The sequence below is a fragment of the Zootoca vivipara genome, chromosome 4 (genome assembly GCF_965207765.1).
Source record: "Zootoca vivipara chromosome 4, rZooViv2.hap1.1, whole genome shotgun sequence".
Lineage (NCBI taxonomy): Eukaryota > Metazoa > Chordata > Lepidosauria > Squamata > Lacertidae > Zootoca > Zootoca vivipara.
The window spans coordinates 98230385-98246023 of NC_142587.1; the positions used below are offsets into that span (position 1 = coordinate 98230385).

The 15639-nt window shown below is 48.7% G+C and overlaps 1 protein-coding gene across 3 annotated transcripts; it reads left to right on the top strand.

The window, feature by feature from the left end:
* Positions 1-2728: 2728 nt before the first annotated feature.
* On the top strand, positions 2729-15310 carry DNAJB13 (DnaJ heat shock protein family (Hsp40) member B13). Of its 3 annotated transcripts, XM_060274049.2 has the most exons (8): positions 2729-2867; positions 4285-4388; positions 7143-7304; positions 9567-9724; positions 10803-10916; positions 11709-11822; positions 13011-13087; positions 15065-15310. In XM_060274049.2, the coding sequence occupies exons 1-8, from the start codon at positions 2800-2802 to the stop codon at positions 15216-15218; spliced, it is 951 nt and encodes a 316-aa protein (XP_060130032.1). In that variant the 5' UTR covers positions 2729-2799; the 3' UTR covers positions 15219-15310. The 3 variants fall into 3 exon arrangements, with proteins under 3 accessions (XP_060130032.1, XP_088525002.1, XP_060130033.1); XM_088668876.1 differs by lacking the exon at positions 10803-10916; XM_060274050.2 differs by lacking the exon at positions 7143-7304.
* The last annotated feature ends 329 nt before the right edge of the window (positions 15311-15639 follow it).

Sequence of the window (15639 nt, forward strand, 5' to 3'; positions counted from 1 at the left end):
AACAGCTAAAGATATGAGAATTAAATTCTTCAATCTGCCATTACGTTTGCTAGTGACGACGGGAGTTGGTAGTTCAGCAACATCTTGCTGGAGGGCCATAGCTTCCCCACCTGCCGTAACTTAACAAAAAACAAAATCGCAGCATCAGTTCCTGTAACTTCTTTGTTGATGGAGAGAGTGATCGGTTGGGAATCTGATACAAGATGCCAAGGCAGTGGAAGTTGCTCCCGGTACCAGTCACCACACGGAAGCAGCTTAAGGTCCGAATGGTTTACTGTTGTGGAAGATAAGGCTCCGTAAAACAGTTCTGGATATAGATACAGACATCTACGCAGATACATACAAGTACAAAGTATATATGTTCCTCCATATAAATCCTAGCAATTCACTGTAAAACACCGGACAAGTAATACCAACAGACGACTCAGGCTAACGGACAGACTACTGAGCCGACATACATTAAACACAGATGGAGTCTGAGCACTGGGCCACTAACCATAGCAATTGGCTTGGCTTGCAGTGCGCCTACGATTAGCTTAACCACGGATTATTTTACTCTCATGAACGTTACCAGCCTCTTCTCACGTCCAGTTACTTCAACGTGATCAAGTACAGTACATGTGTTTGAACTGGAAGACGGGACAGAACATTTGTCCATTTAGCTAGATTTTATTTTATTATTTATTAATTTATATACTGCCCTTTATCAGAAGATTTTCAGACTGAAAAGCAGCTCTCCAGAATCTTGAAGCAGAAGCATCCTGCCTTCTGATTCTTTGAGCCGGAGCTATATTAAGATGATTCATAATTACATTTGTTAGTCGCTTCGTATTAAGGGACCCAGGTGGCGCTGGGTTGGCGGTTCAAATCCCTGTGACGGGGTGAGCTCCCGTTCCTCGGTCCCAGCTCCTGCCAACCTAGCAGTTCGAAAACACGTCAAAATGCAAGTAGATAAATAGGAACCGCTACAGCGGGAAGGTAAACGGCGTTTCCATGTGCTGCTCTGGTTTGCCAGAAGCGGCTTTGTCATGCTGGCCACATGACCTGGAAGCTATACGCCGGCTCCCTCGGCCAATAATGCGAGATGAGTGCGCAACCCCAGAGTCGGTCACGACTGGACCTAATGGTCAGGGGTCCCTTTACCTTTACCTTTAGTCGCTTCGTATGGGGGTGGTGGGAGCGCCCCGGCACAACTTCACAAGATAAAATACAACAGATAGAAATGATTAAAACCAGGAAATTCAAAGCAATATATAATGCAACAAGCTTAAAATGCTCATCCAATAACATAAATCCTACCCACTCCACTCCCATATTTTTTTAATCAGGGATACAAGGATACAAATAACATTAAAATGCTGCATAATACATGCTGTTGGGATTATCTAGCAATGTAGATTTGCCAATCCCTTCTTAAAAGTACGAAAAGTAAGCTGGAGAAAAACCCCTCGGTGTTTTGGCCATTATTGCTGCAATAGTGTCCCTAACTCCACTTGTGAAATGACATTTAGCTTTTTAGTCTCTTCCCCTGGAACTTCGATAAGAGCAGATGGTGGGAAGACATTTATATATGCATTCGCTTAATTATAAACCGTCCCAAACCCCGAAACCTTTCCTCAAGAGGGAGTTGTTGCTCCATCCTCTTGAACGTTTTGGGAGGCTCTCAAAAAGAAACTTAAGAAGAGCCTGCTGGATCAGGCCAGTGGCCCATCTGGTCCAGCTGAGCATCCTGTTCTCACAGGGGACCAAAGGGATGTCTTTGGTGGGAAACCAGCAAGCAGGGCCAGAGCCCAAGAGCAACTCTCCCCTTCTGTGGTTTGCAGCAACTGGGCATTTAGAAAGAAGCATTGTTGCCTCCAGCTTTGGAGGGCAGAGCTATCCTGGCCTGTGGACATCGATGTAGCTCTCTATTCCACGTATTGGTGCACTTATCTTTTAAAGATCTCTAGCTAGGTTGGTGGTCAGCATTGCCTCCTGCGGGAAGGAGTTCCGCAGTTCTATAGTCCTCCATCCTTTGCCCCGCGCGCTGGGGTCTTGCTCTCCCTTCGCGTCGGGACAGAGAAGCCCCGCAGAAAGCCACAGCTCCCGTCGCCAGCGCTGCTTCTGGGAGAGGGAGAAGCGCGGAGCTGCCTGCCGGGGTTGCCAAACGCCCGCCACGGACCCAGCTCAGCCTTTCCCCGTTGGGGCTTCCTCGTCTCGAAAGGCCCCGCCGTCGGCGAGGGAAGAAGGGGCGCATGCTTTGCATTTGCTGTACTGCCGCATGCATTTGTTGCAAATGCACGCGGCAGTTTTAGCAATTGCAAATGCACGCGGCGGCAATCGCAAAACGCGGCAGTGCAAAAAAATTTGCAAGCACGCAGCAGTGCGGGAATGCAAGCATGCAGGTGCATGTGGCGGCTGCGTGCAGTGGCGCAGCAACTGCAAGTGTGCAGCAAATGCACGCGGGGGGTTGCGTGTGGTAGCAGCAGTCGCAAAGTCCGCGGCAGTGCACAAATTTGCAAGCATGCAGCAGTGCGGAGAAATGCAAGCATGCAGCAAGTGCATGTGGTGGGTGAGTACGGCGGCGCAGCAATAGCAAGCATGCAGCAAATGCGCGCGGCGGCGCAGCAATAGCAAAGCTTGCTGAGAATGGGGTTCCGGACGCGGGCGGCTGCGCCAAGGGACTACGACTCCCGCCATGCACCGCGCCCGGCGGGGGAGGCGGGGCCGGGCGGCGTCCCTAGCAACAGGAGAAGCAGCGGTGTCGAGTGGGCAGAGCAGGCGGGCCGGGCCTGGCCTGGCCGGGGAGTTTGCGCCGCGATGGGTCAGGATTACTACGCCGTCCTGGATCTCACCCGCAGCGCCAAGGATGCGGACATCAAGAAGGCGTGAGACCCGGCAGGGGTTGCGGGACACGGGTCTGCGCGTGTGTACTTGGGTCACATGCGGGATCAACGCGGTGGCGTTTGCGTGCACATGTTCCCCTATCTATGCGCGCGATGTACTTATTATTTATACCAGTTTTTTATATAATTTTTTTTTAAGGGGTACCTTACATTGCATGCCGCTTTTCCAGGGGATGTTTGGCCCCTGATTCCTGCCAGCCCCCTCTCCTTGCCTCCCCAAGCCTTTTCTCCCAGCTCTGGAAACAGATCCGATTGAGAGCAGTGGGCTGGATCCTTACCTTCCCCTGTCCACCACAGGCCACATACCTTGTCAATCACCATGACATCAGGTTACCCATTTCCAAGCAGACGACAAACTGATTGCCAAGACTTGCTATACAGTAATGCGCTGCACACGGGAAACTCCTTTTGCCCCAGCAAAAACGGATGTTTTGGGTCTGTTGGATCTCAGGACTTCTTTGCAGGAAGGCATTTTCTGATGCTGATAAGATGCTGGAGGTTTAATGATCGAAACGTCTCGTTGAGGCATGATACGGGCATTTTGTAGGGTTGCCATATTTCAAAAAGTAAAAACCAGGAGACCCCGAAAGTTGTTGAGCTTTTCCTAACCTGAAAGTTGTTGAGCAATTCCACCTTTGAAAACCCGGACATATGGCAGCCCTAATTTTCAATGATATAATCATCTTATTGTTATTATTATCATTATTATTAATTAAATTTGTATACGTTCTCTGGTTGGCCACTTGTGCACATTCATTTCGGCAGACGAATCTGACTCACAGATGTAAGTCGATGGGTGTGTGGATCTGACCCCCGGTTGGAATTAACCAAGTTGGTCTTAAAGGAGGGTGTGTATTTGTGTGAGTAGCAATTGATGGCACCCCAAACCAAAAGACAATGCCCCCCATCTCCTTGCCCAGAGACAACGCCAGTGTAAAGTGTGAATAAGATTGGTAATTTTTTTTAGTTGAATGGAAGGATTACACCCTTGGCCAGTGCTTTCAGGCCTGTTAAAATCTAAAAAGCTGAAGAGAATTCAAATGTATATATTTAAGGGAGCAGGGGAGCATACTACAGGGAGGGAGAGAGAGAGAGACTCCAGGTAAGCCTGGTAATATCCCACACCTGAAACCCTCGAGAGATGCTTGCTGTCTGTGCCAGGCATGGCCAAACTTGGCCCTCCAGATGTTTTGGGAATACAATTCCCATCATCCCTAGCTAACAGGACCAGCGATCAGGGATAATGGGAGTCGTAGTCCCAAAACATCTGGAGGGCCAAGTTTGGCCATGCCTGGCACTGTAGACAGTACTCAGCTCCATTGGCCAGCCGTCTCAGTTGGTACAAGACCGCTTCGCCTGCACCCTGTGATCGCAGCAGCCCCTCTGTCCTGTTTTGCAGCTATCGGAAGCTGGCCTTGAAGTACCACCCCTATAAGAACAAGGAGCCATGGGCCAGAGAAAAGTTTAAGCAGCTTGCGGAAGCCTATGATGTCCTGAGTGATCGTGAGTAGGAGGGGATTCGCTTCATTTGTGTGTCTTGGGAAAGGCCCTCTGCCGATGTCACACGAAGACATTGCCTTAGTATTTAATGACTAAACAGATGTGTTGCTGCCGTTTATTTTATCAGAAAGCTTTTAATATCTGATGTTGTGTTGTGTTCTTTTGTATTCTGTTGGAAGCTGCCCACAGTGGTTGGGGCAACCCAATCAGATGGGCGGGGTGCAAGTATTAGTATTATTAGTACAGTCGTACCTCGGTTTAAGTACGCTTCGGTTTGAGTGCTTTCAGTTTAAGTACTCCGCGGACCCGCCTGGAATGGATTAACCCACTTTCCATTACTTTCAGTGGGAAAGTTCACTTCAGGTTAAGTACAGACTTCCGGAACCAATTGTGTACTTAAACCAAGGTACCACTGTATTAGTACAGTATAGGTATTAGTATTAATACTTTGGCCACCTCATGAGAAGAGAAGAATCCTTGGAAAAGACCTTGATGTTGGGAAAGATGGAGGGCACTAGGAGAAGGGGACGACAGAGGACGAGATGGTTGGACAGTGTTCTCGAAGCTACAAACATGAGTCTGACCAAACTGCGGGAGGCAGTGCAAGACAGGAGTGCCTGGCGTGCTCTGGTCCATGGGGTCACGAAGAGTCGGCCACGACTAAGCGACTAAACAACAACAACAACATGAAAATTACATGAAAATTATCGTCGGTATCTGACACTGAGTAAACTGGCAAAAATGTATAAATCTAAATCAAACAAGTGTTGGAAAAGTAAAGAGAAAGAAGGTTCTTTTTATCATATGTGGTGGTCTTGTAGTAAGGTTAAAGGCCCTTTTGGACTACAATTCCCATAATCCCTGACCACTGGTCCTGTTAGCTACGGATCATGGGAGTTGTAGGCCAAAACATCTGGAGGGGATGCCTGCTCTTGAGAGTCCCATGGACTGCAAGAAGATCAAACCTATCCATTCTGAAGGAAATCAGCCCTGAGTGCTCACTGGAAGGACAGATCGTGAAGCTGAGGCTCCAATACTTTGGCCACCTCATGAGAAGAGAAGACTCCCTGGAAAAGACCCTGATGTTGGGAAAGATGGAGGGCACTAGGAGAAGGGGACAACAGAGGACGAGATGGTTGGACAGTGTTCTCGAAGCTACGAACATGAGTTTGAGCAAACTGCGGGAGGCAGTGGAAGACAGGAGTGCCTGGCGTGCTCTGGTCCATGGGGTCACGAAGAGTCGGACACGACTAACCAAATTAGGACAGTGGTACCTCGACTTACGAACGACTCGACAACCGAATTTTTCGACTTACGAATGGGGCAAATGGCCGCATGCTTACGAATCCGAACGGAAACTGCGGCGGTTTTAGATAGGGTTTCTTCGACTTGCGAATTTTTCCGTTTCCAATGCATTTCTATGGGAAATCGCGTTTCCAGTGCCGCTTTTCGACCTACGAATTTTTCGACCTACGAAGGTGTCTTCAGAACGGATTAAATTCGTAAGTCGAGGCGCCACTGTGTTAGTATTAGTATTAGGACCCCAACCCATCTGACTGGGCTGATCCAGCCACTCTGGGCGGCTTCCAAAATTTATTTAGAAAATAATAAAACGTTGCACATTAAAAGGCTTCCCTATTGCAGTGGAAGCCCAGGTTCCGAACGTGATCCAGGGGCCTTTCTCCAGGTGCCCCCACCAAGTGGCTATGAGCGGGACTCTGTGGCCTTCCTAGGGAAGCTTGCCTGTTACCTACTCCCCCCTCCAATGCTGGAAGAATTTATTTATTTTTAATTCTCCCTAGCTTTTAAAGCACAGAAGCCTTTTAAGGGTTTGGATTTGGAATGTTTCCCTGCTTGGGAATTTGCTGCTTCTGATTATCTGCTGCCTCGTTCTATGTAGCATTTTCTATTCTCATGGTTTATGTTGCATTTTGACAACAAACAATACCACACACACACACACTTGAAAGGCTGTAGAATATTAATCAGCCAATGGCCTTTTTTTGAAAAGGAACATTTATGCCTGGTGCCTAAAAGGGCCGGGGGGGGGGAGGGGGGCACTTAATGCTTCGTCAAAGCAGGAAGAGACACAGATGAACTACTTTATATGTATACAGGTGAAACTCGGAAAATTAGTATATTGTCAAAAAGTGCATTTATTTCAGTAATGCAACTTATTATTTTTTATTTTTATTTTAATTTTTACAAATGCTTTCTTTTGGAAATTCCACAGTAATAAAACAAATACTTACAACAATACAAAAACAAACATCGCCGTTTCATTAATTGCATTCCATTTATAATTGACCCGCCTAATGAAAAATAATTACAATGACAACAAATAAAGGCTTGGCATATCTTGCTTTGCATGTCTTGCATCTATCTCATATATTGGTTTCACTTATAAGTTGCATTACTGAAATAAATGCACTTTTTGACGATATTCTAATTTTCCGAGTTTCACCTGTAGATGCAAATTTAGAAATGAGTACTGTACATAAAAAGACATCTCACCATTGTGGGGAGGACGGTGACCAGGCGAGCTGTTTGCCTGCTCAGTTTCCTGCCCAGCTGCAAACTTTGAGGCCCCTCCTCCTTTTCCTTCTTGGGCTTCTTTACCTTTAAAACTGGATTGGACCTGGCAGTCCTTCCACTAGAGGACTGCTCTCTGTAGATCAGAACACCAGGCAGTCCACCTTCCACGCCCCAACCTGTCTGCCTCCATCCCTTCCCCACCTGTATCTCCTTCTTCCTTAGCACTGAAGAAGGGCATTTACGACAAATTTGCCGAGGAAGGTCTCAAAGGAGGGATCCCTTTGGAGTTTACGGTGGACACCCCCTGGACAGAAGGCTATGTGTTCCACGGAAACCCCGAGAAGGTCTTCCGGGAATTCTTTGGAGGAGACAACCCCTTTGCTGGTAGGCCCGAGCGCCACATTTTGTCAAGATACTCGATGCATCTCGGATCTCCCCTGCTTTTGAGCATTTTCCAGATCAGACAGAGCCCTTTCCACGGTGTGAGGGGCAGGGGGTGCGGTTAGCAAAATCAGATGGCAACTCGCAAATGCCACTGGCATCCTTGCAGGGAAGTAGGTTAAGAACCCTGGCGCTGTCTGGTGCTCAGGGCGTAGAAAAGTATGGGGTTTCCCACCACCCCAATCTCTGATCGGTGCAAGATTCCAGGGGTTCCCAGGGCTTGTGGTTTGCTTTTGGAAATAAGTGGCAGCGGAGACTGTGGCGTCTTTAGGATATATGGTTTATTTATTTACACCACATATACAACCTGAGCCTACGATGGAGGGCTTCACAGCATCAACATCTCAAGAAGGTCTTGTTTCTCCCATAGAAATCCAACTTTACTCTCAAAGGATGCTCCGACTTGCTCTCTCTCTCTCCAGCTTGCCGCTTTTTTATCTAGGTCACATCTCTCCACCCTAAACTCAGGCTTTGTCCGTCTCGCTATGAGCAGTGTTAGAAATTCAGATACATAAACTCATCGCCAAATGGCACCTTAGACCTAGGTTACGGTTGCCACAATGGAATGTCTAGGTGCCCAGTTTTGTTTGTTTGTTTGTTTTGCAATTGAACTTGTTATTGTTGTTGTTGTTTAGTCGTTTAGTCGTGTCCGACTCTTCGTGACCCCATGTTTGTTGTAGGGGAGGAAGGGAAAGGAGAATGTTAGCCGCTTTGAGACTCCTACGGGTAGTGATAAAGCGGGAAATCAAATCCAAACTCCCCAATAAAGACCAAGCCTAATGGCTGCTGTTTTGCTCTGATATTACTGGCTGGTGTCCTTGTTGCTTTGTCCAAGGGAGCCCTCAGATTTTCTCCGTTAACATAAAATACTTTCCCCCAGTCTTATACATCTTAGCAAGCCTCCTCAGAGTTAAATACCATCTGTGAATCACGTTCATGTAGTCCTCCTTCAAAGAATTACATGCTGTAAACTTCCAAGTCCCTCTCCCAGAGTTTTTCCCAGTGTGATTTCACCCATTTTACAATCCGGGTTTAAAAGTGAACGGGTTTAAAAGTGAACCAGATTTTTAGAAGACATCTGAAGGCAGCCCTGTTTAGGGAGGCTTTTAATATTTAATAGATTATCTTATTTCATTTTTCTGTTGGAAGCCGCCCAGAGTGGCTGGGGAGACCCAGCCAGATGGGCGGGGTATAAATAACAATAAATAAATAAATAAATAAATAATAATAATAATTTGTTGTTGTTTAGTCGTTTAGTCGTGTCCGACTCTTCGTGACCCCGTGGACCAGAGCACGCCAGGCACTCCTGTCTTCCACTGCCTCCCGCAGTTTGGTCAAACTCATGTTCGTAGCTTTGAGAAGACTGTTCAAGAGAAGAGAACTTGTTATTAGCAGTATAAAAAAATCCTTCAGTAGCACCTTAAAGACCAACTAAGTTTTTATTTTGGTATGAGCTTTTGTGTGCATGCACACTTCTTCAGATCTCAAAGCAGCTGTTTTATTACAGAAAAATTTCAGAAACAGACTGGAAAGAGAAGTTGCTGAATTGGAACTCATTACCAAGCTTAAAACCATGGAGCCACCTGGGATGAACAAAGACATAGGATTCTTATCTCATTATGCATGATCAAGCTTTCTTTAGCGCCTCAGCCCTTGCTTTTCCCCCCGCAGGACCAATTGCAGTCATCAGCAGTCGTTAACAGCCATCAACAGGTTTACCACTCCTATCAGCCCATCACCCATTCCCACCCACCCCCACCACCCTCTGAATATTCATAAGGGTCTGGCTCTTCTGTTTCAAGTGTATCTGAAGAAGTGTGCATGCACACAAAAGCTCATATCAAAATAAAAACTTAGTTGGTCTTTAAGGTGCTACTGAAGGATTTTTTTTTATTTTGCTTCGACTCAGACCAACACGGCTACCTACTTGTTATTAGCAGTGTTATTATTAATTTCATTTCTATACCTCTTCATAGAATGCTGCAGCGAGGCTCCTCACGGGGACCTTGCCATGGAAGCATATTCATCCAGTGCTTTACCAGCTGCACTGGCTCTGAGAACACTGTCCAGCTGCCACAATTCTGAGTATTTATAGGGGCCTTCTTAGTGGTGGCACCCAGGCAGGCATCTTCCTCCCTTTTCAGTTAGTGATGTGTAAACAAATAACAATCACATCCCCCGACACTGATTTTTTTTCTTGCTTAGAGTTCTACACTGCAGAAGGGGCTGAAGTCAACATGGCGTTTGGGGGGCTGCGTGGGAGGGGAGTGAAAAAGAAGGACCCTCCGATCGAGAGAGATCTCTACCTTTCACTGGAAGACTTGTTCTACGGATGCACCAAAAAAATCAAGATTTCACGCAGGGTAAGGAAAGAAGTATAATAATAATAATAATAATAATAATAATAATAATAATAATATATTATTTATACCCCGCCCATCTGGCCGGGTTCCCCCAGCCACTCTGGGCGGCTTCCAACAAAATATTAAAATACAGAAATCCATCAAACATTAAAAGCTTCCCTAAACAGGGCTGCCTTGAGATGCCTTCTAAAGGTCTGGTAGTTGTTGTTCTCTTTGACCTCTGGTGGGAGGGCATTCCACAGGGCGGGTGCCACTACCGAGAAGGCCCTCTGCCTGGTTCCCTGTAACTTGGCTTCTCGCAGTGAGGGAACCGCCAGAAGGCCCTCGGCGCTGGACCTCAGTGTCCGGGTAGAACGATGGGGGAGGAGACGCTCCTTCAGGTATACTGGACCGAGGCCGTTTAGGGCTTTCAAGGTCAGCACCAACACTTTGAACGGTGCTCGGAAACGTACTGGGAGCCAATGTAGGTCTTTCTAGACCGGTGTTACGTGGTCTCGGCGGCCGCTCCCAGTCACCAGTCTAGCTGCCGCATTCTGGGTTAGTTGTAGTTTCCGGGTCACCTTCAAAGGTAGCCCCACGTAGAGCGCATTGCAGTAGTCCAAGCGAGAGATAACTAGAGCATGCACCACTCTGGCGAGACAGTCAGCGGGCCGGTAGTGTCTCAGCCTGCGTACCAGATGGAGCTGATAGACAGCTGCCCTGGACACAGAATTGACCTGCGCCTCCATGGACAGCTGTGAGTCCAGAATGACTCCCAGGCTGCGCACCTGGTCCTTCAGGGGCACAGTTACCCCATTCAGGACCAGGGAGTCCTCCACACCTGCCCGCCTCCTGTCCCCCACAAACAGTACTTCTGTCTTGTCGGGATTCAAACTCCTTAGGCGTTGGTTATTTCCTTGACATCTGGTGGGAGGGCGTGGGAGACGCTCCTTCAGGTCTACTGGGCCGAGGCCGTTTAGGGCTTTCAAGGCCACCACCAATGTACTGGGAGCCAATGTAGGTCTTTCAGGACCGGTGTTATATGGTCTCGGCGGCCACTCACCCAGCAACTTCCATGACTCCTCTCTAAACCCTTCAGGTCATGAATGAGGACGGCCATGCTTCCACCATCAAAGACAAGATCCTGACCATCGATGTGCGCTCAGGGTGGAAGCAAGGAACCAAGATCACCTTTCAAGAGGAGGGAGACCAGGTAATGCTATCTTGGGGAACGAGGGAGGAGAGAGGCTGCTTAAATCTTGGAGCGCCCCTGCCCACGATTGCATCTCAATATTTGCTGTTACGAGAAGAATGATTCCGACTCGAGGGTTACCTCGCACGACCCTGTGCTAAAGTTAGTCCCCATGAGAGGGAATTCTCACAGCGTCTCCACCCCGGATCATTTAGCCCAGACACTGAGGTCCAGCTCCGAGGGCCTTCTGGCGGTTCCCTCCCTGCGAGAAGTGAGGTTGCAGGGAACCAGGCAGAGGGCCTTCTCGGTGGTGGCGCCCGCCCTGTGGAACGCCCTCCCATCAGATGTCAAAGAGATAAATAACTACCTCACATTTAGAAGACATCGGAAGGCAGCCCTGTTCAGGGAAGTTTTTAATGTGTGACATTTTAATGTATTTTTAATCTTTGTTGGAAGCCGCCCAGAGTGGCTGGGGAAACCCAGCCAGATGGGCAGGGTACAAATAATAAATTGTTGTTGTTGTTGCTTCCCCTGCCACCAACCTCAATAGCTGTAGCATGAGCGGTTTTTCTCTGGACTGGAGCCATGGGTTTTTATAACATCAGGTTGAAGTCCAACCAGTGCAGCGCTTGGTTGTTTTTTGGGGTGGGGAGCTGGGGCCAGACTTGCCCCTGTGTGGGCACCCTTCCCACCTTACACAGTGGGCAAAGGGGTCAGTGGGTCTTACCTTCTGCCCTCCCTGCAGATGCCGGGGACAACCATTGGGTCTGAACCCCACGCGCCCTTTGGGCTTCTTCCTGCGTTTCGTTCCAGGGCCCAAACATCATCCCAGCAGACATCATCTTCATCGTCAAGGAGAAGATCCACCCCAGATTTAAGAGAGAAGACGACAACCTGATCTATGTGGCCCCGCTCCCTCTGGGGAAGGTAATCCAGGGAGCCAGACTATCCCCCTTTTTCTCCCCAGGTTGGCTAATAATGCCCCTTCTGCTTACTATATGTTACTGGGTCTAGCAGACTAACCTTCTTCTCAGGATCCATGCAGTAACACACACACACACACACACACACACACACACACACACACACACACACACCGAGCTAACGGAAGACTGCCGAGCAGAGACTCGCAAAGAGTGGCAGCGGGCAGCCTCTTCTGAAGGCAGACACCTCGGCTCCAGCCTCAATTTCCTTTCTTTCTCACCAGTGAGCTCTGGCAGCTTGGGAATGAAATGTCTCAGGGGGCATTTCAGACCCGCGTTTGAAGAGCAGCCTGCCTGCATGGAGGGAAGCGCTTTGGGGGGGGGGGCGCTTTAGGGAGGTTTCCTGCATGCAGCGAGAAGAGGTGCGTGTCCCTCCCTGCTTTTGTCAACATCGCCAATCCTCTCCCGTCCACACACTTGGTGTCATTGCAGCACCCATTCAGTCTTGGGATTGTAGCCGTTGCCACCCCACCAAGGACATAGCCATGTTCAAATATATAAAAGGATGTCATATAGAGGAGGGAGAAAGGTTGTTTTCTGCTGCTCCAGAGAAGCGGACACGGAGCAATGGATTCAAAGTACAAGAAAGAAGATTCCACCTAAACATTAGGAAGAACTTCCTGACAGTAAGAGCTGTTTGACAGTGGAATTCGCTGCCAAGAAGTGTGGTGGAGTTTCCTTTGGAGGTCTTTAAGCAGAGGCTTAACAGCCATATGTCAAGAATGCTTTGATGGTGTTTCCTGCTTGGCTGGATGGCCCTTGTGGTCGCTTCCAACTCTATGATTCTATTATTCTAAGGAGGCTTCCCGTCGCTTCTCTGTGTGAAGCCCTGTTCTGCTTCCAGGCAGGCCTAGCCCTCACGCAGGAGCAGGGAGCATGGGCTCCTCCACAGAGCCAGCCGTCCTCAAAATGCTGGACGTAAGCCAAAAGCCAAGCTTCTCTGCGCAGGAGTCATAAAGTGCGACTCCCATTGTAATCCGGAAATTAAGTGTGCCTCAGTTGTCAGAAATTTAGGCTACCTTAAGCTTGGTTTTCTGTGGACCGTCCTGAGATCTTACGATGAAAGGCAATATTTAGATCTAATAGATAGGTAAAATAACCTGCCCTCAGCCTCCGGCACTTTGCTTCGCAGGCTCTGACCGGGTGCACCGTGGATGTGAAGACCCTGGACGAAAGGCTGCTCAACATCCCTCTCAACGACATTGTACAGTAAGTGCCTGCGGCCAACAGTCCTTGTCCCAGAAGGGGAGGAATCATGGAACCCTAAGAGTTGTAGAGCTGGAAGGGTTCCCCAAGGGTCATCTAGTCCAGCCCCCTGCAATGCAGGAATTGCAGCTATAAAGAATCCATGATGAATGGCCACCCCACCTCCAAGGAAGGGGAGTCCACCACCTTTTGAGGGAGACCTTTCTAAAACAAGCTTGGTTTCCCCCCCTGCTATGGAGGGTAGGACTCGAACCCATGGCTTCAAGTTACAAGAAAGGAGATTTCGACTAAACATCAGGAAGAAGTGTTGGTGCTGACCTTTAAAGCCCTAAACGGCCTCGGCCCAGTAGACCTGAAGGAGCGTCTCCACCTCCATCGCTTTGCCCGGACACTGAGGTCCAGCGCCGAGGGCCTTCTGGCGGTTCCCTCCCTGCGAGAAGCGAGGCTACAGGGAACCAGGCAGAGGGCCTTCTTGGTGGTGGCACCCGCCCTGTGGAACGCTCTCCCACCAGATGTCAAAAAGAAAAATAACTACCAGACTTTTAGAAGACATCTGAAGGCAGCCCTGTTTAGGGAAGCTTTTAATCTTTAAGAAATTAGTGTATTCTAATATTTCTGTTGGAAGCCGCCCAGAGTGGCTGGGAAAACCCAGCCAGATGGGCGGGGTATAAATAATAAATAATAATAATAATAAATAATTTATTATGGTAAGAGCTGTTCAATGGTGGAACGGTCTCCCTCGGCAGATGGTGGACTCTCCTTCCTTGGAGGTTTTTAAGCAGAGGTTGGGTGGCCATCCGTCATGGATGCTTTAGCTGAGATTACTGCATTGCAGGGGGTTGGACTAGATGACCCTCGGGGGATCCCTTCAAACTCTACGATTCTCTGTTTCTAGGATTTGCTCGCTTTCCATATACAACTGAGCCTTGCAGGTGGCGATGCAAAGCTACATGCCAGCCAGCAAAGAGGGGGTGGGAAGATTCCCAGTATGTTTCTGAGCACAACTCAAAGTGTTGGTGCTGACCTTGAAAGCCCTGGGCCAGAACCATCAGTCTTTTCAGCTGCTCAAGGGACACAAACATCACCACGTTCCAGGATCCCAGTCGCAGGAAGGAGGGTATGAAACTGAAGAAGACAGAGGCACCCAGTTAGCCAATGTGCTGCCCTCCTCCCTTGAAAGACATAGGAAGACGCTTCCATGGGCATCGTGTAGGCCAGGGGTCAGGAACCCTAGGCCTGGGGGCCAAATCCAGCCCTGCAAGCTTCTGGCTATGTGGGGCTACCTTTGAAGGTGACCTGGAAAGTGCAATTAATCCAGAATGCGGCAGCTAGATTGGTGACTGGGAGCGGCCAAGATCACGTAACATCGGTCTTGAAAGACCTACATTGCCTCCCAGTACATTTCCAAGTACAATTCAAAGTGTTGGTGCTGACCTTGAAAGCCCTAAACGGCCTCGGTCCAGTAGACCTGAAGGAGCGTCTCCACCCCCATCGTTCAGCCCGGACACTGAGGTCCAGCTCTGAGGGCCTTCTGACGATTCCCTCCCTGTGAGAAGGGAGGTTACAGGGAACCAGGCAGAGGGCCTTCTCGGTGGTGGCTCCCGCCCTGTGGAACGCCCTCCCATCAGATGTCAAGGAAATAATCAACGCCTAAGGACTTCCTTTCCTTACCCTGTGTGAAATCTTGATTTTTTTTGTTGCAATCTTGATTTTTTTTGACATCCCATCAGATGTCAAGGAAATAAACAACGATGCGACTTTTAGAAGACACCTGTTTAGGGAAGTCTTTTAATGTTTGATGTTTTATAGTGTTTTTAATATTCTGTTGGGTGCCGCCCAGAGTGGCTGGGGAAACCCAGCCAGATGGGTGGGGTATAAATAGTAAATTATTATTATTTCTCTGTTGGGGGGGTGGCCCCTTTTCTCTCCCCACCCCCCACCAGCTGCTGAATCTGAGTACGGCCTCTCTTTTCCCTTCAGCCCCAAGTACTACAAGGTGGTGCCAGGAGAGGGAATGCCCCTGGCCAGCGACCCCACCTGCAAGGGGGACCTCATCATGTACTTCGACATCCTCTTCCCCCAAAGGCTCACCCCGGCCAAGAAGGATATGTTGAGGCGCGCCCTCCTGACCTGAGCAACACCAACCCCAGCCCCTGAAAGCCCATACCTTTGTTCCTTTCCTTGACCCCCTTTTCTTCAAAGAAATAAAAGCTAATTTTTGCCAGATTTTGGTCCTCCCTTCTTTATGACTACTGGTCTGGGGAGATAAAACCCCAGCCCCACAAATAGATGCAACCAGCTCATTTGCTGACAAACCTAGACAGCATCTTAAAAAGCAGAGACATCATCTTGCCGACAAAGGTCCGTATAGTTAAAGCTATGGTTTTCCCAGTAGTGATGTATGGAAGTGAGAGCTGGACCATAAAGAAGGCTGATCGTCGAAGAATTGATGCTTTTGAATTATGGTGCTGGAGGAGACTCTTGAGAGTCCCATGGACTGCAAGAAGATCAAACCTATCCATTCTGAAGGAAATCAGCCCTGAGTGCTCACTGGA